This window comes from Typha latifolia, chromosome 10 (genome assembly GCF_019914945.1).
Source record: "Typha latifolia isolate L0001 chromosome 10, TyphaL0001v2, whole genome shotgun sequence".
Classification (NCBI taxonomy): Eukaryota; Viridiplantae; Streptophyta; class Magnoliopsida; order Poales; family Typhaceae; genus Typha; species Typha latifolia.
Window position 1 is genome coordinate 10,489,471 of NC_133095.1, and position 24,470 is coordinate 10,513,940.

Below are 24,470 nucleotides of genomic sequence, written 5' to 3' on the forward strand. Positions count from 1 at the left end.
TCTATCAACTGCAATTCCTGCTTACATTCATCCACTTCCCTTCTTTATATCTCATGGTTGTACTTTCTTACACTCGATATTACAGACACACACACACACACTAGATTTATCTCTATGCTTCATTTCAAAAATCTTTTCTAACTTTCAGGGACAATCCTCAAAAGAGGTTATAAGGTATTAAATTCAACAGCATATCAATGTAAGCAGTCAGATATAAGCACACTCCTCCCTTTGTCAGAGCAGCAAGCTCTGAATGCTGAGAAAGATGTTGGATATTAGCTTTCTCAGCAGTGTATGCTGTGAACAGAGTAATTGTGTAGAAAGTAAACCTTTGGTTGGGTGTTGCTTTACAGTACTACTATCACTTCAGGTATCATGTTAAGCTATCCAAGTCAATCTCTGTGAGTTGTTGTAGCTTACAATCATTATATGCATAACAGTTATAAAAGACAAGACAAACATAGATGACACAGCAGCCTTTTGACTACCCAGTTTTCTTAAAGAGGAACAAATGAGATAGCATCTGTATGTTGCATCAGTTTGCTAAAGCACCAATATCAGAAACAGTTGATGACACAGGCATTGCTAGCTCTATACTGGCAAAAACTTATTTGCCTCAAAAAGGAAAATATAAGAACACAACGGTTTTATGCTTCATTGGCGACTATCAACAATTAGAACTAGGAGATCAGTAGCCTCTCTATGCCTTTGTGCAATAAGGTCTCTTCCAGCTCCTAACCGAGCGGTCCTACATGAGAGGAGATAGCAAGGGATGAAGGATAATACAATAGGTCCACATGATAGGTTATGCACAAGAGCAGGCAGCAAAACCAACTGATATGAAATTTTTGACTAACCTCTTGTCAAGCTCCATCTTCCTTTCAAGAGCTTGAGCAAGAATGCTTAGCCTTCGAACATGGCCGTGTAATTTACGGGTAGCTTCGAGGCCTTCTTTTACAGCACAAAGTTTCTTCAGAAGATCACATGCAATAGAAAATCCATCTGTTTTATTCCTGAGGCAATAAATCAAGAAGGGAAATATTGAATGAGAAACAAAAGTGCAATAGAGATTTTATCCAGCATTGCAGTAATTCAAAGCTAACATAACCTAAAAGACACAAAAGGTGAACAACATGGCGCCTGGATATGTTAGCTGACAATGATGGATGAAAGTTGTGATGTATGTAAAATCATCCAGGAATAACCTTAGTAATTCTTGAAAGATGATTTCCACAGACTGAGGGGTGTCAATTAACACTTGTAGCAGTTTTGGGTCTTGTGATATGTTCCGCAGTGTAGAGAGTACATGTTTCAGGACTTCCTGGTCGGGGATCCCACGATTAAGTGAGTGGATTTGCTTTAGTAAAATCTCTACCGCACCAGCAGCCACCAATGTTTCACAGCACTTCTGTGAATGCTCCGAAGCAATACCTGCAGGACCAAAGTAAGGGAGAAATCTAGTTGCCAATAGATTAATGTGATTTTATAGGCTAACATCATAACAGTTCCAAGGGGATGGAAAAAAGAAATATAATCTCATGGTTTACATCTCAGAATGTAAGAACAAGTTTTGATGGTAAAATGTGTTAGGAAAGCAGCTGAGGTTACATTACAGAGCTTTTAAGTGGGGAAGTATAAAGAATTTTAATATGGTGTGCTGAATATAGTTATTTTTTGCAGCAGTTGTAACTAAGGTTTGAAAAATCGAGATCGGGATCGAGATCGGCCGTATCGATCGCTTGGATCAGATAGAATTTTTTAATTATGTAAAATTCTAAATATTATTTAAAAATGCAGAAAAACTTCTAAAAATTTAGAAAAAAAATTACCAAGAAGGAGAGATGGTGCAAAGAAGGGGCGGCTATCATCAGCTATGTTTGCATATTTGGAGGTGTCGTTGAAGGATATTTGTAGCTTGGAGGATGTGAAGGAGAGGATGGGAAGGTATATGAGAAGGGAGGGTTGCAAAGATGTTCTTTTGATGATGTATCGAGTTTGCCAGGTCAGTGGCCAAGTTACTATTTTTCCGATTTTGGACACTTTCTTCTTGCTCAGATTAATTTCATGTTTAAGAAGGCAAATTTAGCATAAATTGGAACAGAAAAGCATTAAGGTTTAAACCAAGGTTCAAAAAATTGGGATCAGCCTTCCGAAAAAACGATACCTATTGGCTTGATTGCCTGTATCAGTTACCTAGATCGGATTGGACTTTTTAATTACATAAAATTCTAAAAATTATTTTAAAATACAGGAAAACTTCTAAAAATTTAGAAAAAATTACCAAAAATAAGAAAATAAAGAAAAAGAAAATATAGTGCAAATGAAAATTGAAAAGAAAGATACCATGGTGTAGTGAAGAAGAAAAAAAGAAAAAAAATGGTGAGTGGAAGAAATAAAAAAACTGAGAGAAAAATAAAAAAATAAATTAAAAAATTATATACTGGAGCTCGCCAAAACTAGATCTCTCCGTAAGAGAAATAATGGTTATATAAAAAGGAGAGAAAGAGAGAGAGAGAGAGAGAGAGAGAGAGAGAGCAGATTGGAATCGGTCGATTCGACGAACCATTGTTGTAACAACCTATAATTTATTAAATAAATATAAATTATAGAGATAATCATTTATATAATTAGATATTTAGTTTTATCTTTCATATTATAGAGATAATCATTTGGAAAAACACATCCATTAAAAAAACTTCCTAAATAAACGTTAAAGAACTTTGCTATAGAAGTAAATAAAAAAAAAGAAAAGAATAAATTTACTTAATGTTGCACAAGTTTGTCGAATGCTGCTAATACTTCTGCAAGCAAGGAGTTGTGAAAGTGCAGCAACTAATCTGTTAATTAAGCGCGTGCCATCATCCACATTAGCAGCACATTTCTGTAGCCTGTACCGTAGGTCAGAAACCTGTTGCTTTGAATGTTTCCTAGCAAGGTAGCCTTTGCAATAAGACTGTCGACAAGAGAAAAGGTAACATGAGTGAAGCAAGGAAAGTAGCATAAGGTAAAGGTAGAGAGCATATATTTGAGAGCTCAATCAGAACACTGTTAAGCAGAGTAAGGACTAACAAATTCCAGCATGTTTCAAATTTTCCCAATAAGTAAAAATACAAAAATTGACAAATGAGAAAATTAAATTTACTTTACAAGAGCTTATATAAAGGAAGCTGCTGTTTTCCAATACATAGCAGCATTATGACTAATCCGCCTTATCCAACTCTATATGTATGTGCAGGTGTCATTCATCTTATGACAAGAACCAAAAGCAGAAGTACAGCGTGATTATAGTGAATTACGGTAGGAGGAAAAGAACAAAGCTTGAATAAGCCAAATATTTGCAGGTCTCCATCAATAATAATAATTGGTATAAAATGGATAAAATATATAATGGAAAGACTGAAAACTTCACAATGACAAACTACCATAAATTGCAAAGAGGAAGAAGTAAAACACAATTTTGAATTTGCAGCAAGTTATCATTCTTCTTTTAGCTATATTACGAAAGATGACAGGTAACAATATTTATGAGGCAAGTGGTTTACACTGGAATTTTATAAGAAAAACAAAGTGGCATTTGAATGTGTTGAACCCTAAGCTAACTACAAATATACAAATATACAATAGGTACAAATGAAAATTAAAGAGTGCACCTTCTAAAATTGTTAATACTTAAGCCCCGTTCACTTTATGAATAATGTTTTTCTTATTCTGAAATACAACTCACTATTTCAGAACAACAGCTAAACATCATAATAACCACATTCCAAAATACAAACATTATTTATCAAAATTATATCTTATATTACACACTAACTCAAATTACTAGTTTACCCTTAATATCTATTTCATCAACATACTTTTTTTAAATCAAATGATATTTATGGTAATTTTATAAAAAATAAAATACCTTTTTTCTATCTTTTCAGTTACTTTATACTACATCAAAGATAATTATTACACCATTATTTTAGAATACAAGGGAAAATAAAATAGTTATTCTAGAATAAAGACCTTATTTTAGGAATAACAAAGAGAAATACCTATTTTGAAATTAACTTTATTCCTAAAGTAAACAAGGCCTAATAGATAACACTCAAAAAAGTTTTCTAGTGCCAATACTTCTGTCTAGTGCATTCATTAGTGAAACACCAAATTGGATCATACTCAAACATCCAGAATGTCTACATCTAAGAAAACCTCAGAACTGAAACATCTAGGCAATAAAGACTACAAGTATCTAATAACTTAATTGTAAAACTACACTCAATTATAGGCACATAAAGGAGGTTTCAGATGGTAATCATATATGGGATTCTTTACTTCTTTATCAAGTGGTGCTACAAGTCCAAGATTAATATATATCTATATATATATATATGATTACATGATCTGCAACTTTCATCCTTACCCATAAATTATGAAAAATATATAAGACATTGGCAAATGACAGATTAAACACTTACTTGGATTACAACAATGCGCTTCTTTTCTCTAACCGCTGCTCTTCGAGCTATCCAACCACGCACATAAGCTTGAATAATGAGCACTGACCTTTTCTGTGATTTAAGGAATAAGAAATTTCTCCACCATCTCTGCGAATGAAATTTTTTACCATATATAGGTATGTTCCTAAGGCAACTATGCATAGTATGAAAAGAAGCCGAAAATTGACGTACTTGAATAATAGAGATGCCACAGCGCAATTTATTAGCATCTCTACGAGAAATCCAACCACGTATGGCTGATTGAATCAAAATGGCTGACCTCATTCTAGATCTGTGGGACAAAACTTGCTTCCACCATCTTTGTAACATTAAAATTGAGTGCAATACAATCTTCAGTTCAATACTTTTTATTGACCCGGCACTATATATATCATTAATTCTAAGGTGCTGCCAATCTGATTGAAGGGAATAAGCACCTGCATAGGTGAGACTCTTAATTGAGAATTTTATAGAATAGAAAATCAATGTTTAAAAAGCGCCCAAGGTATGCAGGCAATCATCTGACTGCATAGCGTCAATGCAATATGTGAGTGCATAAAAGGCTGGCGCATAATCTAGCGATAAAAAATATTAAAAATAACTTGTATATAATTTACATATCTAGTTTCTTGGATCTTTTAGCATAATAAGCTAATAAATAGGTAAAAGTTGCAAAGTAAAATATCGAGAAACATCTTCATAATATTTTAGCCACTAAGGAATGCTACTTTTTACTTATATAATCAAAATAAATATTTTCAAGTATGATAAGTTACACTAACAAAATGAATCAATACAAAATTACTATAAAGGGCTATAGATATCTCAATATTACGACATAACGCTTTCATATATATATATATGTGAGAGAGCAAATGCATATGTGGTGAATATGCAGGTCAATATGCGAGTGCGTATGTGTATGCAGTCAGTATGCAAGCACAAATGTGTATGCAGTCAATATGCGAGCGCATATGTGTATACAATCTGCAAACGCATGTGTATACAATCTGTATATGTTGTATATAAATCTACATGTGATTATACGGCATATGAAAACCGCATAATGATATGTGGGGCAGTTGACCCACCGCTACCGCCACCGCCTATGTAGCCACATATGCAGTCTATGCAGCCGCTTTCCAAAACATCTATAAAATAAATAAAAAGCATACTAATGAATCATCTATAAGTATAAATAGCTTCATGCTAAGTGAAGTACAAAACCTAACAGCTTCTTTCGAGCTAGCCACCCCCTGGCAAATCGTTGGATCACTATGGTGGCAAGATGACAACGTTTAAATGCCTTCCGACACAAAAAACATCGAACTGTAGCCTGGATTTCTATGATTGCTTGGACCTGGCTTATAAACCACCTCCTTATGGAATAACCATGCCATCGACTCTGTATTCTAACTGCAGCAGAAATTTTCTCCAAGAGAATTTTATGATATACATATCTTTTCCATGCAAGCTGTATTGTTTTAGCGGCCATAATTTTTTGACGCTGAAGGATATCTGCATCGTCATGTAAGACTAGGTGACTCTGGAACCGAGCATTCAAAGATGTACTCCTGCAGCTGGCAATCCCACCACAATTATATGACTGCATATAAGTGGATGCACATAAATTGTCTGAGAATTTATTGCTTTGTGAAGGTTCAGTTCCCTCGTTGTGCTGCCTTCTTGTTATCCAAACCCTCACTGCCTTCTGAATCAACAGAACAGATTTTTTTGTGCGCACAAAGTAATGTCTTTCCATCATGAACCTGAAATATCCATAGTAGTTTCCTGAAGTAGTAGTAAAATTTAGATGTCAGTAGTGCTAAAATGTCACCAAAAAAAAAGAATCCTGTAGACACATTTGCAAATAGTACTTACCAGATAATGCCCGTAGCACGGAGCAAGCACCATTGACAGAGTCAAATTTATTAATCAAAGTCACGGCTAACCAAGCACGGATGGCAGACTGCAGAAGAGATGTCGCAATTTTCATCTTCAAAAACTTGGTTCGCACATTGATTTTTCTAATATGGCATTGTATAACCATTGCAGCTTGTTCTGGAAGAAAGAACATAGCCCAACATTAAACAAGAAAAGGATTGAGGATATTTATAATCCGAGATGCCAATGAAATTATTAACATAAAATTCAACTAGGAGATTGTTTCTTACCCACCATAATTAAGCAAATATTGCATTCAAGATTTTATCATAGAATTATTGCCAGTGGTCCACCACAGAATACAATCAAATTTCTTTTAGTTCTGACGCCCTTTGTTATATGCTAAAACTATTAATCGACTAAACAACACCAAACAGAGCAGTTATAGAACTCCCAACAGCATTCAGTGAACTATTTCCAGTTGATCTCTTGCAGGTATATGGAAGGAGAAGTCATATTTGTTAAGCCCTTTTATTCTGTGCAAATCTACCATCTGAAAACTAGCACTAACACCAAAACAGAGAAATGCACCTTGATCGCATGAAAACAATTTTAATGCAACATCTCAGAAGTAAATGTAACAGTCTAAGGGATTTAGAACAGCTCAGCATATCTACATCAAGTAAATGAGGAAGTGTTGTATTTCAAGGTGAAATTCCAAGAAAAGGTCAGTGTAGAAAAAAGTTCTCATCAATCACTTTTTCCAGTCAAAATAAAGCTACGGACAATACAAACATGCCAAAGTTTGCTAGTAACATGATTCATAGTGAAATGAGGCATCTAAAATTGAAGATTTATTATGTAAACAATAAAGTGATAAACAGATTCATCTAAATTCAATCATGTATGACAATGAATTTCTTAGGTGAATCTCCCTTCTAGTAACTAGGGGAAAAGAATGAACTTTTAAACATATATTTACCAGACCTTCCTCTTTCTGTGAAGAAACACATTTTGGTTCATTCTTTCCTCGGGAGCTGCATCTTCTAAATGAACCACTTGAAGAAATAGGTGTTTGAGAAATAGCTGTAAGCTTAATACCTGGACTTTGATACTCTGATCGTCTAGTTATGGTCTTTCTTAAATGATCCTACAGTTTATAAAACATGAAATTTATGCACATTTTAGTAACATATGCCACAGATGGAGACAAATTAACAGAAACTTACCATTTTTTTACTGTTAATCAGTTGTGGAAATAAGAATGCAAGGAGAATTATGACACTCCTTTCCTCCATGGATGCATCATTATCCAGAATGTCACTTAATGGCAATATCTGACGAGTAAACAAAAGCATCAGAAAAGAAAACCTGGATGATGTGCAAATGATCCATATCCTACCTTGAGAAGATCACTTGGCAGTTCGCTGATCCTATGAACTGCAAGAGATTTGCAGATGGCAATAGAAGAATCAGCATGAAGACATTTGTTTAATTCTTTATTATACCTGTTTTGGTTTTCCTGATAATTCAACAAAATCCAAATATAGAGTGAAGCAGTAATGAAGGGAAAATAAAGAAGTGATAGTGAATCAGGATAGATGCCACTAAGTCAACCTTTAGTGACAAGCCATGATGGTTGATGTTCAAATAATAGTTGATCAGGCAACATATCGCATCCCCATCTAGCAGAGAAGACAGACTCTCAGCCTTTGCGCTATAAACTACCTGTAGGAGAAGTACAAGTAGACGTCATATTAAAAACAAAAAGAAAATACTAGTGTTCATTGAAGTAAGTTATCTTGCAAACTGAGAGTTCATAAATGTGGATCATAGGGCAGCCCATGAAATACTGTGGACATGGGATAAATCAGAAATGTGAAGTTTAGATGGCCATTAATCAAATGAATACTCCTGGTGTCAAATATGGAATTTAAATCTTACCAAATGGAAAGAAGCATAAAGATGTCCAAAATCTGAACATGAAAAAGAACAGAGGACAAGATAAAATAAGCTTCTTAAACATATTCACAATATTGTTTCTCCCACCATGTTAGTTCATGATGATATTTCCAGCATTATGTAGGATAGGAGAGGAGAGCTGGGCAGTAGTTCTAACTCAAGGAAAAGGGGGAAGGAAGATGAAGGAGGTCAGTCACATTTGGGTCAGACTTAATCTGAGCCAGCTTGAAAGCCTATGATGTAAAATACTAAGAAAATAGTAAGATGCCTAGGAGGTCCAGTTGGTTCCACTTACACCTAAGGTGAGTATCTAGGTAACCAGCACAACCGTTTTCTAAAACAATGGTTTCTTCTCGCTAGAAAACCCATCATATAGAATGCTAAAACCAAAGTAACATTAAATAACTCGCTTTTCTTAGATAAAATACATCTACTAGCCATTTGTTATAATTCAAATGATAAGTATTAAAACCTGCATAAGATGTTAGGGTTGCTCTTGGCCTTCCCAGCCAATTTGAGACAAAAAGTCTGAAATGAGGCATATTAGGCATTAGCCACTAGGCCATGTCAACTCATGGCTATTGCGGTACTTAGTGATTATACAACGATCTACAGTTCCTGCAATTTGGAATGAGGTTGTACTGGAATCAGAATCTGTTTCATCTTAATGCGGAGCACTATAATTCAGTTTTAGCTTTCTCCCTTAGCTTTCCAATTTGTCCTAGTATCATTTCAAAAGGGTACATTTAAGAAAACTGAAAAGGTGGAAGAGACAATAACGAATAAAGTATACAGCATACTAATTTATATGTATGATTCCTGCATTATATATTTGTCTTCCAACTGAAGAACAAGTTGCAAGGTTTTTGTTGCATAATTTGAAAATAAGGTAGCCAAGATGAATGACACTAAACCAAGGTATAATATATTGACAAAGAGGGGGTGTGCATTGATGACCAGAACAAAAAATTTGATTGTAAACAGAAGTACCTGAATCCACTCAAGAAGCAATGCTGTATGTGTCATTGTGTTGTACTTCAGGAGATCCTGAGAATCAAGATAAAAGGAAAAAGTGAAGAGACAAACCAGAGCTCAATCAGGATTTAGTATGCAAAAAGAATCAAAACTATTACTTCACTAGAAGGTAATGATTCCAGTTTGCTTCAGCAGTTGAAATGTTTGGATAAATTGGGTCATGTTATTGTTTCATGAAATGAAGGGCTAAGAAAGCTGATTCTGCTAGACAACTCAAGGCCTCTAAATCTAAATCCTTAAATAGACGAAGTTAAGTTGTGCCCTAAATCTTTGATACAACCATCTAAATGCTTCTAATTATGTCTAATAGGAGAAAAGGTAACAATAATCTTAAGTAGCCAAAGTAAGCTAATTTCAGCAGAAATTTTGAAGTACAAAGCAGAATACACACCATATCAGATGATTTTAACCTTGTTATTTCACCAACGAGTGAAGATCTCTCAACTAGTAAGGGCAACTGCAGAAGACAATCCAGCATTTCATGTATTATTTTATAATCTAAAGACAATACCCCCATAAACTTGCAAAAAATAACATTCACCATTTTTATGAGCACCTAAAAGATAAGGAAAATAACACAGCAAGGATATAAAAGAATCATCATGAAATAGAGCCTAGCCTAGTTACCGATCACTATTTTCAAGTTTGTGAACACCAATGCTAGAAGAACAGTACTCTTATAGTCTTATGAGTACCAAGCACTTTGGAACGAATAATTTTGGAATACCTTTAGGTTGATTATCCACTACTGTATTCTAGATAGAATAATTAGGTTACCTCCAGAGAGTTAGTTGCCCTTTGCAAACCCCGAATTGGCAAGAACCTAGTGCATTAGAATGCCCCTCTAATCTTCAAAATATAAAACCTTACCAAAGGATAATCTAATGCTCGCTGTTGTCTGAACCGATGCTCGACCATCGGATCAAGCTCACTGTCAGACTCGAAGTTGTCCACAGGTGGGGAAGCTCACCGGGCCCTAGCGCGCCTATCTACCTAATCAAACTGAGTCTCGACCTATCCTCCTGGTGGTCCGATCGTGGCTCCTGAGGATCGGGGAGGAGAGGCTCTCAAAAGGGAGGGCCTGTCACGATCCAAAATAGGAATCATGACCGGCCATGCATCTCAATATGCTTGAGATGCACGAAGCCTTATTAATACTCTTTACGTGTACGATGACAAAATAAATAAACAAAATGAGAATGTGCTTTATTAAATTGTATAACTAATTGCAATAAAGATAAAACAATGTTAAAGTTTTTGAGTCTCTAAACTAAATAAATAAAACTTCTAATCTAAAGTATAAAAATCTAAAAGAGCGGAAAGGTAAATAGGTGAATCCTAAGTGGAGGTGGAGTCCGGGTACATCTTGCTCAGTCGCCCCGCTGACTATTACCTGAAATAGATAAACAAATACAAAAACAATAGAACCCATAAGCCAACAACTATAGCTCAGTGAGTGGAATCCACTCACTAATCAAATAATTTTAAATCATATTAATGCTGAATAAATTAAACTAAAAGCAACAATATCCATGACGATACGCAATAGGCATACTCTCTAAATAATAACAATAATAACAATGGTTAGAGGAAAAGACAGAGTGTGTTGATCACAGGGTGATACCCTCTGATGACCCTAACCGGATAAGCTATTAAGAAAAAGTCCCGAGCGTCATCTCGAGGTGACTTTTAGTTGATGTGGATCCACAGGGTTTAGACCCATTGAGACATATGACAGTATAAATATCAAAAAGATGTTAATATGTTGAAAACGTGCAAAGTTACAAGTTGTGACATTTCTCTATTGTTGTCATTGTTATTATTTAGAGAGCATGCCTATTGCATATTATGATGGATATTGTTGCTTTTAGTTTAATTTATTCAGCATTAATATGTTTTAAAATTTATTTGGTTCGAGTGGATTCCACTCACTGAGCTATAGTTGTTGGCTCACGAGTTCTATTATTTTTTTTGTATTTGTTTATTTATTTCAGGTAATAGACAGCGGGGCGACTGAGCGTGATGTACCCGGATTCCACCTCCACTTAGGATTCACCTATTTACCTTTCTGCTCTTTTAGATTTTGTGCTTTAGATTAGAAGATTTTATTTTATTTTAGAGACTCAAAAACATTAACATTGTTTTTATTTTAATTGCATTTAGTAATAAAATTTTAATAAAGCACATTCTCATTTTATTTATTTATCTTGTCATCGTATACGTAGAGAGTATTGGTAAGGCTTCGTGCATCTCAAGCATATTGAGATGCATGGCCGGTCATGATTCCTATTTTGGGTCGTGACAAACGAGAGATGTACCTGCTTCAAATAAAACTCATTAATATTTGAATTTTGTGAATTGGTGGTTCACCTATGCATTTTGTGCATTAAAATGGTCTCCCAAGTTGAAACCTTTTGTTCCTTTCGGTTCTCTTTTGTAAGCTTATAGGTGACCTTACACTTAATTTCTATACTTTATTTTTACCCTATTTGAATATGTCACGACCCAAAATAGGAATTATGACCGGCGATGCATCTCAATATGCTTGAGATGCACGAAGCCTTATTAATACTCTCTACGTGTACGATGGCAAAATAAATAAGCAAAATGAGAATGTGCTTTATTAAATTGTATAACTAATTACAATAAAGATAAAGCAATGTTAAAGTTTTCGAATCTCTAAACTAAATAAATAAAACTTCTAATCTAAAGCATAAAATCTAAAAAGAGCGGAAAGGTAATAGGTGAATCCTAAGTGGAGGTGGAGTCTGGGTACATTTCGCTCAGTCGCACCGCTGACTATTACCTGAAATAGATAAACAAATACAAAAAACAATAGAACCCGTGAGCCAACAACTATAGCTCAGTGAGTGAATTCCACTCACTAACCAAATAATTTTAAATCATATTAATGCTGAATAAACTAAACTAAAAGCAACAATATCCATGATGATACGCAATATGCATACTCTCTAAATAATAACAATGGAGAGATGTCACAACTTGTAACCTTACACAGTTTCAACATATTAATATCTTTTCAATATTTATGCTGTCATATGTCTCAATAGGTCTAAACCCTGTGAATCCACATCAACTAGAAGTCACTTCGAGATAACGCTCGGGACTTTTCTTCATAGCTGATCCGGTTAGGGTCATCATAGGGTATCACCCTGTGATCAACACACTCTGTCTTTTCCTCTAACCGTTGAGAGAAGTTAGAGTCACCTAGAAAATTTTCTTACCTACATTCAAGTATGGTGATGCATTGAATATAATAATTAAATGCAAACAGAAAATATAACAATTAAATTTTCGCATGTACGGATGAAATAAATAGATTTGCACACAGAAATTGCAACAATTTAATTTTTTTACACGTAAGGGTGAAATAAATAAATTGCACACAAAAAATTTACATGGTCTGACTAAGATACAAAATACAATAAAATAAACATGTGAGTGAATCCACTCACTTGAGTGTAGGTAAGACAACCGAAATCTTAAATCTATAGCTCACGTGCTAAAAATCACCACCTTAAATAATAAATAATAATCAAATTTTTTTATTTAAAACAAATATTAAAATCTTTCTATAATTTATCCCAAAAAAATAATTAATTTGGGCTAAAATAAGCCCAAATCAATTGGGCTGCATTTGGCCCGCAGCCCACCCAACTATCACCTAAATGGATTGGGCCAAGGCCCAATCCAATTAGCTAATGAAACCGGGTCGAGTTCCTTGGATTCGGATCCAACCCGACCCGAATCCAAACACTAAAAGGGAGAAGATCAGGCTCGGGTTGCCCGAGTCTGTCTTCTCCAAACCGGAGAGAGAGAGAGAGAGAGAGAGGGAGAGAAAAAGAGAAAGGAAAAGAGAAAGAGAAAGAAAGGCGCCAGCAGCCACTGCGGCGAGTCACCTAACCCCGCCAGAGTCACCTAAGAAAGTCACCGCAGTGATCTAATTTAGGACTTTCCCCTGGACTTCCAGATAGACTTGAGTCACCACAGAAAAATCGCAAACGATTTATACCGAGACTGTTCTCTAAGTCGTATCAATACTAGTCTTATTTTTCTTTTCACAATTTTTCAATATTTGCACGAAGTATGGTGATACACTGAATATAATAATTAAATGCACACAGGAAAATAAAATAATTAAATTTTCGCACGTACAGATGAAATAAATAGATTTGCACACAGAAATTGTAACAATTTAATTTTTACATATAAGGGTGAAATAAATAATTTGCACACAGAAAATTTACATGGTCTGACAAAAATACGAAATACAATAAAATAAATATGTGAGTGAACCCACTCACCTGAGTCTAGGCAAGACAACCAAAATCTCAAATCTCTAGCCCACGTACTAAAAATCACCACCTTAAATAATAAATAACAATAACATTTTTAATTAAAATAATTATTAAAAATGTTTATATAATTTAACCTAAGAATAATTAATTTGGGCTAAAATGAGCCCAAAACAATTGGGCTGGGCTGCAGTTGGCCCGCAGCCCACCCAATCCAAATAGATAATGGAACCGGGTCGGGTTCCTTGGATTCGGATCCAACCCGACCCGAATCCAACACTAAAAGGGAGAAGATCAGACTCGGGCAACCCGAGTCTGTCTTCCCCAAACCGAAGAGAGAGAGAGAAAAAGAGAGGAAAAGAGAGAGAAGGAGGAAGGCGCCGGCGACTGCCACGGCGAAGGTTCGCCGGCCGCACCCCGGCGTCTCAACACCCATACGGTGCCGCCGTCCTCGCGAGGTGGAGGAGAACCCGCGAACGGCGGTCGATCCCATGACCGACGGCGACCGGAGCCACGAGGGCTCCAACGGTGACTGCCCACGGCACGAGGCCAACGGCAAGGCGCTTCCAGAGGTAGCGGCTGCGACTCGAAGCCGCCGACTGGCCAGATTTGCCGACGAGGCCGAAAACCCCTCAAATTAGGTATTTCGGATTTACTTATTTAATTTTAAATTAAACTAGAGGGATGAGAGAGGGCTCACTGGGGAGGAGTGTGGTGGGTCCAATTTCCTCCGGTGACGCTCCGGCTGGCCGATTCCACGGCGACGACTCCGACGGTGAGGAAGAAGCGACAGAAGGGAGGAAGGAGAGAGAGAAGAGGGCTGGGGGTTATAAGTATTAAGCAGAGAGAGAGAGAGAGATTAGGGTTTAATTTATAGTTTAGATGAGGATCAAATCTAATCCGATCCGGATTAGATGAAATCCCTTCTTTCCCGCTGCGCACCAGAGAGGGAGAGGGGAGGGGATGCACGTGCAGAGCACGTGCACCCTCCTCTCTCAACCCAAATTTTTTTTTTCCCTGGTCCTAACATCGTTTATGTAAAAAGTAATACAGCATCTAGCATTACTTTTATTCCCACATCATTTGCGAAACGAGAACTGCATTAAATGTCTAATGTAGAACCCAAAAAATGACTTGCAAACAAAGAATAATGGTACAAAAACACTTTAAACTCGTCAGGGTACTATTGCAAACTCAATCATCAAATACATTAAATAAATGGAAAGATACATGGCATAAATAAGATAAAAAACTTATACAAACAAACCTGTAAATGCGTAAACTTATTCCAGAGCAACGACAGTATCAGCTCTTTGTCCGCATTGGTAATGTCCTCTGCTTCTATCACAATTCCATCTCCATCAGATAACAGAACACCAGCGTTCTTGAGATATTGAAGAGCAACAGTGCAATTCTGGATTTTCTTCTTATGTGTATCACATGGAGTAATTAATTTCTGGACATGAGAAAGATACCGAATTATATATTGAAAGAAAATATGATTTGTATAACAATAACTAGGGTGGCATCAAGGGGACCATACTGAGATTAGTGATGCCTCAGATAGCAAGAGTTGAGTAGCTCTGCAAAGCAGTACGCCATCTTGAAGATCTTCAAATAAGTTTCTTATGGTAAAATCGTATTCAGAAAGAGGGAACTGTATTTGTAACAATTGCAAAAGGATAAAGACATAATACACATTAATTATAAATAATGCTTTAGACTAAGAGTAGCAACATAGCATATGTTAGTAGCATAAAATCTTAACAATACCTGCTGATAGCTTAGTTTGAATCCCAGAATTGTGAGATGGGAAAGAAGATCACCTTCTCCATGCATTACTTCTGCTAAGCACTCTGAAATACAGGAGAAAAGAAAGGCAAATGATACAAACCACAAGTATAAATTGGTTGCATCTTGATCAATGAAGATAACCTAAAGGAGATGAAATTTCTAGATCTTACCATAAATAATTTGTCGGCTTGATTTAATATGAGAATGGCAACAAAATAACGGAGCAGAACCACCATCTACACCATCAATTCCATAATTTATAGGAAGAGAACTTTCACTTTTAGCTCTGTCCAGTGACGATACAAGCAATAGAAGTCTCTTCAGTATGATATTTCCAAGAGATTCAAAATAGCCCGGCCTGTGGAGACCCTCAACCAACTTACTGTAAGAAAAAGCTTTTGCGATACCCATATGAGAAAAGAGCTGCTTCTCTATGATCATTTTTATGAAAAGATCCTCCTGCTCCCCTTTTCTTTTCTCATTCTGCAATACCGAATCACCGCCGAGTACAATATGCAACCCAATTCTAAGCCACACTGGATTGTAACACATGAGGACTCTAGTTGACTTCTCCTTCAGCCTAAGATCAGTTGCAATTGGACAAAGGACTTTCATTTTCAATCTGCCATTGTCAATGTTCTGAAATGTAGATTCATTAGAATTAAAAGTTGATTATGTCTATACAGCCTATACTCTATACACATAAAATAGGTGGTTACATAAATATTTGTTACAACCCTAGGATAGAATTCTCTGAAAAAACCCAGAGACAGGCCGAAACAAAGAAGAACGGTGAACTTGACATTGGGCACTGTGGTCTAACAGTTGGACTGATTTTGGCCAACTAGAGCTTTATAGTGTCTTGTGCCTTTTGGGTGCAAATCTGGGCTTGCCACTTGACAAGAGGATGGGTGTGAGTCTTAGTGAGAGTTGATTATGGAGAGAGCTCAAGGATTTAGCTAAGAGATAGCTCAAATAGGTGAAAGCTTTGGACTGGTCGGACTGACATCTTAAATACACGGAACAAGACAAAGATTCTAGAAGTTCAACAAATAAAGATAAAAGGGCAGTAAAACATAGGCCTTGATTCTCAAAGCAGGTACATCGCTTACTATTAGATCTATTTGTCCAGACCGCAAGATGATTGATCAAATATGTTATCAGATTCAAGGGTCAAAAAGTCATTAGGCTTTGGTTCAGGACTAGAAAAATGAAAACATGAATATAATCAAGCGATCTTGAGCTTGGACTAGCCTAAACTCACTAGAGGAATTCTAGATGTTAAACATGTCAGTGTTAATGCATACAATAAACTTAAATTTCCTAGGTATCCAATGATTTAAGTGGATGACTAGAATGTTATCTGTCAAGAATCTAAATTACTCTTTTTTTACTCCAATCAGCCACCACCTACAAAGATTTCCCTCTAACAGCTAATGCTTATCCTACAACACATGTGCCCCTTTTCATCCTCAGTCTCCTCTGGTCTCAGTCTATTGGCCTTCAGCCAATATGGCACCTACTAATATCAAATAATCACAATAATACAGTATAGATAAACAACAATTTTTGCATGGAGAGATCTAACAAACTAAGGTTATTTGAAGACACGCCTTGAAGAAAAGGAAAAAAAAACTTTTAATTTAACTAGGTTGTTATTCATGCCTCGTTTACTTTAGGTAGACGTGATCATCAGGCCTAGCCCGCCCGTGCCCGACCCGACTCGGCCCGATTTGGACCGGGCTAAGGACCCGGTTTGGGCCCGGCTCGGCCCGAGCCCAAACTACCAACGGGCGGCACGGGCCAACCCTTTGCTCGCCCGGCCCGGCCCGGAAGCCCGCCAGCCCGTTAGGCCCGCCTGCTACAGTAAAAACTAACATGAAATTTTGTACACTGTACCTGTAAGAACCAAAAAAAAAAATTTATTTGGGGTTGAGAGAGGAGGGTGCACGTGCAGCCCCTCCCCTCTCTCCCTCTCCGGCACGTGACGCAAGAGATCAGCCGAATCCAAATCTGTTTCAAATTTGGATCTTTGCCCTATAAATAAAAACCCTAATTCTCTCTCTCCTCAACACCCCCTCCCCCCAACCTCCTTTTCCCTTTCCTCCTTCTCCTTCGTTTCCTTCTCCCTTACCGTCAAAATCGCGATGTGGGTTCGGCCCGTCGGAGCATCGCCAAAGGAAATTGGGACCATCACACTCCTCCCTAGTAAGCCCTCTCTCATCCCTCTAGTTTAATTTCAATTTAATAAAGTAAATTAAAAATACCTAATTTGAGCGATTTCGGCTTTGCCGGCAACTCTCGCCGGCCGGCGAATTCGGGCTGCTGCTACTCGTGCTCAAGAGCTCAAAGTCGTTGGCCTTGTGCCATGGTTGCCTTCTGGAAGAGCCCTCGTGGCTCCGATCGTCGTCGGCCGTCGGTGGTGGGTTCTCCTCCATCTCGTGAGAACGACGAAGAGAGAGAGAGAGAGACAGACAGACAGAGAGAGAGAGAGAGAGAGCCGAGTGGTGGAGAGTGGTCGTGAACCACCGCCGGCAGTCACTCTCCCCCTCGATTCTTCTTTTTCTCGCGTCGGTCGCAAGAAGGAAGAAAGGGGTTGGCTGGGCTCAGGTTTAACTCGAGCCAACCCCTTTTCTTTTAAGTTCGGGTTCGATTCGAGTTTGGATTTCGAATCCACAGACCCAACCCGAACCAATTTTTTTGGATAGGCTGCGGGTTGGCCCATAGCCCAATCCATTATTTTGCCTAGACCTTAGCCTAGCCCGATTGGTTTCTTTTTGGATGGGCTGCGGTTGCCCCGTAGCCCAATCCATTAATTTGGCTGGGCAAGGCCCAGCCCAATTAGTTTTTTTTTTTTTGGAATGGGCCAGGCCAGTAGTAGCCCAGCCCAATCCAATAGGCAATTTAACTCATTTTAGTTCTTTTTAGTTTTTAGAAATATTGATATTATTCAAATTAAAATTTTTATTATTATTTATTATTAAAGGAGGTGATTTTTAGTACGTGAGCTACGGATTTGAGATTTCGGTTGTCTTGCCTAGACTCAGATGAATGGGTTCACTCACATATTTGTTTTATTATATTTCGTACCTTTATTAGACCATGTAAAATTTCTGTGTGCAAATTTATTTATTTCATCCTTTCATGCAAAAATTTAATTATTATATTTTCTGTGTGCATTTAATTATTATATTCAGTGCATAACCATACTTTGTGCAAATATTAAATTTAGTGAAAAGGAAAATGAGACTAATATTGGTACGACTTAGAACTGTTCATCCTAGGACTGTTCCCTAATTCCGCCAGAGTCACCTAAGAAAGTCATCGCGGTGATCTAATTTAGAAATTTTCCCTAGACTTCCAGATAGACTTAAGTCACCATAGAAAATCACAAGCGATTTATACCGGGACTGTTCTCTAAGTCGTACCAATACTAGTCTCATTTTTTCTTTTCACTAAATTTAATATTTGCACAAAGTATGGTGATACACTGAATATAATGATTAAATGCACATAGATAATATAACAATTAAATTTTTGCACGTAAAAATGAAATAAATAAATTTACACACAGAAAATATACATGGTCTGACAAAAGCATGAAATATAATAAAAATAAATATGTGAGTGAACCCACTCACCTAAGTCTAGGCAAGCCAACCGAAATCTCAAATCTCTAGCTCACGTACTAAAAATCACCACCTTAAATAATAAATAATAAAAAAAATTTAATTTGAATAATATTAATATTTTTAAAATTTAAAAACTAAAAAGAACTAAAATGGGTTTAATTTACCCATTGGATTGGGCTAGGCTACTGGTGGCCCGGCCCATTCCAAAAATAAAGCTAATTGGGCTGGGCCAAAGCGTAGCCAAAAAAGGAAAACTAATCGGGCTGGGCTAAGGCCCAACCGAGAAAATGGATTGGGCTGCGGTTTAGTCCACAACCCATCCAATTTAATTGGTTAGGGTCGGGTCTATGGATCCGAAATCCAAACCTAAACCTGAACCCGAACTCAAAAGAAAAGGAAGGGGTTGGCTCGGGTTAAACCCGAGCCCAACCCACCCCTTTTTGTCCTCCTCGTGTCCGACGCGAGGAAGGGAAGAAATTATCAAAGAGAGAGGTCGCCGATGACCCTGCCGGCGGCGGGTCACGACCGGCTCCCCCCCTCTCTCTCTTTCTACTTCGTCGTCCTCACGAAGTGGAGGAAAACTCACCACCGACGGCCGACGCCAATTGGAGCCACGAAGGCTCCCTAGAAGCTTTCGGTGACGATGCGGTTGCGACCTGAAGCTGCCGACCGGCCTGATTTGCCGATGAAGCCAAGAACCCTAATTTTTAGGTATTTTCGTTTTACCTTATTAAACTGAAATTATTTTTGAGTGGTGGGAGAGGGCTTACTAACGAGTCGTATAGTGGTCTTTCATTGCTCCGGCGACGCTCCGGCGATCCAATTCCACAGCGACGACTCCGACGGTGAGAACAAAAAAAGAAACGAAGGAAGGGAAGAAGAAGAGAGAGAAGGGGGGAAGAGATGGTTAAGCAAAGAGAGAGAGGGGATTAGGGTTTTTTAATTTATAGATAAAGGAAAAATCCTGATCTAATCCGATCCGGATTAGGCGCGATTTTGCCCTGCGCCTCATCGCGTGCCGGAAAGGGAGAGGGGAGGGGCTGCACGTGCACCCTCCTCTCTCTCAACCCCTAAATTTATTTATTTATTTTATTATTATTTTTTCTTTTTTTATTTAGACAAAAAGTCCTGAGGGTTATCTCGAAGTGACTTCTAGTTGATGTTGATCCACGGGGTTTAGACCCATTGAGACAGATGACAGTATAAATATTGAAAAGATATTAATATGTTGAAACCGTACAAGATTACAAGTTATGACTCTCTATTGTTATCATTGTTATTATTTAAAGAGTATGCCTATTGCAAATTGTTATGGATATTGTTACTTTTAGTTTAATTTTATTCAACATTAATATAATTTAAATTTTTTTTAGTTTTCGAGTGGATTCCATTCACTGAGCTATAATTGTTAGCTCATGGATTCTTTTTTTGTATTTATTTATCTATCTCAGGTAATAGTCAGTGGGGCGACCGAGCGAGATATACCCGGACTCCACCTCCACTTAGGATTCACCTATTTACTTTTCCGCTCTTTTGGATTTTATAATTTAGATTAGAAAATTTATTTATTTCGTTTAGAGACTCAAAAATAATAACATTATTTTATGCTTTATTGCGATTAGTTTTAAATTTAATAAAGCAAATCTTCATTTTCCTTATTTATTTTGCCATCGTACACGTAGAATTATTAATAAGGCTTCGTGTATCTCAAGCATATTGAGATACAGGGCCGATCATGATTCTTATTTCGGGTCGTGACAGTACCGTTTTATAATTTTGTTAGCCCCTCTCTTATCACATATCAGCCCAAGTGCAAGTACTGTTTACATTTTTTAGCCCACCTCTCCATCTCCCATCACATATCAGCCCAACATGTAGTATTTAATTTTTTTAATATACTTTCTTTTAAAACAGAGAAAAACATAAATATTTAAAAAAAATATGTAACGGTAAAAAATATTCTAAAAATAGCTAAAAATTCTAAAAATTAGCAAAAGAGGGACTCCACTTTTTTTTACCATTTTACCCTTTTAACATAAATAAACAACTAGTTTATAGAGGTATTTTGATAATTTTAACTTTTCTTATGCTTATAAATAGATGATAAATTTTCTAAATTCATCACACATTCTTAAATTCTCTAATCTCTCAAGCTCTTCCCAAATTAAAGGTTTCAACATTTTTAATCTTCAAATTAGCAAATTCTCTCTAATATGGATTCTTTTAATGATCATATAAAATCACAATTAGAGGGCGAAGATTTAATTAATCCTACACCCACATCTCAACCTCAACCTGATCTAGAAACTCTGATTTCAGCTTCATCATCAGGCAGTTCTAAGAGATTAAAGTCTGAAGTTTGGAAGTATTTTAAAAACATTGAAACAAAAAATAGCCAAAGTAATGTTATAAATTGTAGAGCTAAATGTCTTTAATGTAATCATGATTTTTCTGCATTAACTAAGAATGACACTACTTACCTAATGAGGCATATTAAAGACAAGTATAAAAAAGGTCAACTTGATATTGGTCAAATGTTGCTTAATCAAGGTGCTTCTGAAAATATTTCTAATTTTCAATTGAATTATAAAAATGCTCGTAAAGAAATAGTTAAATATATTATTCGTAGAAATAAACCTTTTGCTCTGAGTGATGATCCGAAACTTAAAGGTTGTTTGCAAAGAGGTTTTAATCCGGCTTATAAAATAAGGGTGTAATATTTACCTTTGATGTGATATAAAGTGAAAAAATAGAAAAAATTATTTATAAAATTACCACGAATACAATTTGATTTGATATAAAGTAATTTAATGGGACAAATATCAATGTTAAATTAGTAATGTGTGATAAAATATAATTTTGATAAATAGTATTTGTTATTTAGAATGAGGATATTATGGTGTTTCACTATTATTTTAGAATAAAGAGTTATATTTTAGAATAAAAAGTTATATTCTAGAATATATTCCTGAAGTGAAGGGGCTTAAAGTTAAAACCATGGTTCGTCGGATCAGGATTGGCTGAATAAGATCCCGATCCAAGCCCGATCCAAACTCTCTCTCTCTTTCTCTCTTTCACTCATCACTCTCTTTCTCTCCTTACCATATAACAATTATTTCTCTTACGGAGAGATCTAGCTTCAATGAATTCAGACAACACAAGTCTAACTCCGACAAACTACAGTATATAATTTTTTTATTTTTATTTTATTTCTCTATTAGTTTTTTTTATTTCTTCCACTCTCTATTTTTCTTCTTTTCTTCTTCTTCTTCTTCACTACACCATGGTTTTTCTTTCTTTTGTTTCGTTGTCTTCCACTCACTCTTTCTAATCTCTTTTATTGCATTATAGTTTTTTCCTTCCTTATTTTCTTATTTTTGGTTTTTTTTCTAAATTTTTAAAAGTTTTCTTTAAATAATTTTTAGAATTTTACGTAATTAAAAAATCTAATCTGATCGAGGCAACCGATATGGCCGATACATATCATTTTTTTCAGAAGGCCGATCCCAATCCCCACCCTGATTTTTCAAACCTTGGTTTTAAACTTTAAACCTTGATGCTTGTCTATTCCAATTTATGCTAAATCCATCTTCTTAAACATGAAATCAATCTGAGCAAGAAGAAAGTGTCCAAAATCGGAAAAACAGTAACTTAGCCACTGACCTTGCAAACTTGATACATCATCAAAAGAACATCTCTGCAACCCTCCCTGCTCATATACCTTTCCATCCTCTCCTTCACATCCTCCAAGATACAAACATCCTTCAACGACACCTCCAAATATGCAAACATAGCTGACGATAGCCGTCCCTTCTCTGCACCATCTCTCCTCCTCTTAGGGCCCCTCCATTGCCCACCCACCCCCATTTCCCTCTCCCCTTCCAAGCTCTCCCTTTTCCCCCTCGAAACTACATCGTCCTCCCGGTTCGTGACTCCAAGATCGCAGCCGCAAGCCCTAGGGTTCGAGAAGAGTAGATTCAGCCAGGAGGTGAGGGATCTGGAGAAGGATTTCAAAGCCTTCTCACGGCGGATCTGGGCCTTGCGGGAGGACTTAGATTGCTCGTGTTCGAGTGCCTTGAGGCGGCGCGAGGCGGCAGCGGCGGAGGAGGAGGGGCGACGGCGGAAGGTGGAGGTGGCGTTGGTGGAGGAGGTTGAGGAGGAAGGGGCCTTCTTGGAGGCGGTGAAGAAGAGGGGTAGAGGAGAAGGGGAAATAGGGTTAGGGTTTCGGAAGGATGGGTAGGGGGTTTTGTAGTTGGAGACGTCGCGGAAAAGGTTAGGGGAAAGAGAAGGAGAAAGAGAAGGAGGGGAGGATGGAGGAGATACGGCAGCGTTTCGCCGCGCCGCCGCCGCCTCCGGCGGCGTCCGGCGGCGTCGATCCATTGGGTCCGGAGAAGAGAGAGGAGAGTGGTGTCGGAAAGAGAAGGGCTCTTTTGGAATTTTATTGGGGAGGAGCGGGAAATGGGATAGGGTGTTCGTTCGAATTGGTGCGTGGATTGTCTGTACGTATGATTGTTGGGATTACTACAATTCATTACGTGGCTTTCTTTTATTGGCAGCTTAAGTCGGAGATACGAGAATAATAGAATCTGGTCATGCCTCTTCGAAATTTTTTTTACTGAAATAAACTACTCTTAATTCATGTTCCTATTGTTAATTTATATTTTTATATCGCTATATGCATCTATAAGTATTTATTCAAATAAAATTATTTTCATAACTAATAAAATAATAAACTCTTAGGACAAAGCCCAGACTTTCTTTACGCCATGCGAAACAACATGGTGGAACAATGGCTATGGCTAGAAGCCAATATCGAAATTCTCACTCTTTGTTACGCCTATGGTGTTCATAAATTATGGATCGACAGCAAACAAGTTCATATTCATCAATAAAATTATTAGTTCTTGGTCGCTGTCCTCTATGACCAGAATTTTTGGGAGGAGGAATGCGTTAAGAGTTAGCAAGAAAGAAACACAGTTTCAAGCTTGAGGTGTTGAAGGAGTAAGTAGGAAAGATTGATGGCGAGGGCAAGCATCATATTAAGATGAATTTGATTCATCATAAAAGGGTTATGTTTTATCTTTATTTCTCTTTTGCTTTTCAGTACTTTTTAATCTCAGCTATTGTTGTAGCTAGTCTTTTATGATCGGATGCTGTTATTACTATAACAATCATTGCCATCATCATCATCATCATTGTTGTTATCGTCGTCGTTGTCAAAGCCTTCCCTAATAGGTTTCATGGCCAATAACGCTTCTGGACATTAACTTGCATGCTAGAATATCTCTTCACGTAGCTTTAGAAGAATACCTTGCTCCAAATGTATAATAAGAAACTAAGATATAGGAGGAGATAATCTAGAT

General features: G+C 37.0%; 1 protein-coding gene across 3 annotated transcripts; it reads right to left on the reverse strand.

The window, feature by feature from the left end:
* Positions 1 to 356: 356 nt before the first annotated feature.
* On the reverse strand, positions 357 to 23,556 carry LOC140795938 (uncharacterized). 3 transcript variants are annotated; one of them, XM_073148764.1, is made up of 19 exons: positions 22,771 to 23,556; positions 15,646 to 16,114; positions 15,455 to 15,537; positions 15,225 to 15,338; positions 14,949 to 15,137; positions 9,757 to 9,822; positions 9,321 to 9,377; positions 7,986 to 8,096; positions 7,771 to 7,890; positions 7,598 to 7,705; positions 7,356 to 7,518; positions 6,366 to 6,545; positions 5,712 to 6,275; positions 4,677 to 4,921; positions 4,464 to 4,556; positions 2,764 to 2,953; positions 1,206 to 1,431; positions 858 to 1,013; positions 357 to 748 (listed from the first exon to the last, which is right to left on the reverse strand). In XM_073148764.1, exons 1-19 carry the CDS (start codon positions 23,485 to 23,487, stop codon positions 655 to 657), a joined length of 3,945 nt encoding a protein of 1,314 aa, XP_073004865.1. In that variant the 5' UTR covers positions 23,488 to 23,556; the 3' UTR covers positions 357 to 654. The 3 variants fall into 3 exon arrangements, with proteins under 3 accessions (XP_073004865.1, XP_073004864.1, XP_073004866.1); XM_073148763.1 differs by having other exon boundaries at positions 4,464 to 4,592; positions 22,771 to 23,549; XM_073148765.1 differs by lacking the exon at positions 9,757 to 9,822 and having other exon boundaries at positions 4,464 to 4,592; positions 22,771 to 23,552.
* Positions 23,557 to 24,470: the final 914 nt, after the last annotated feature.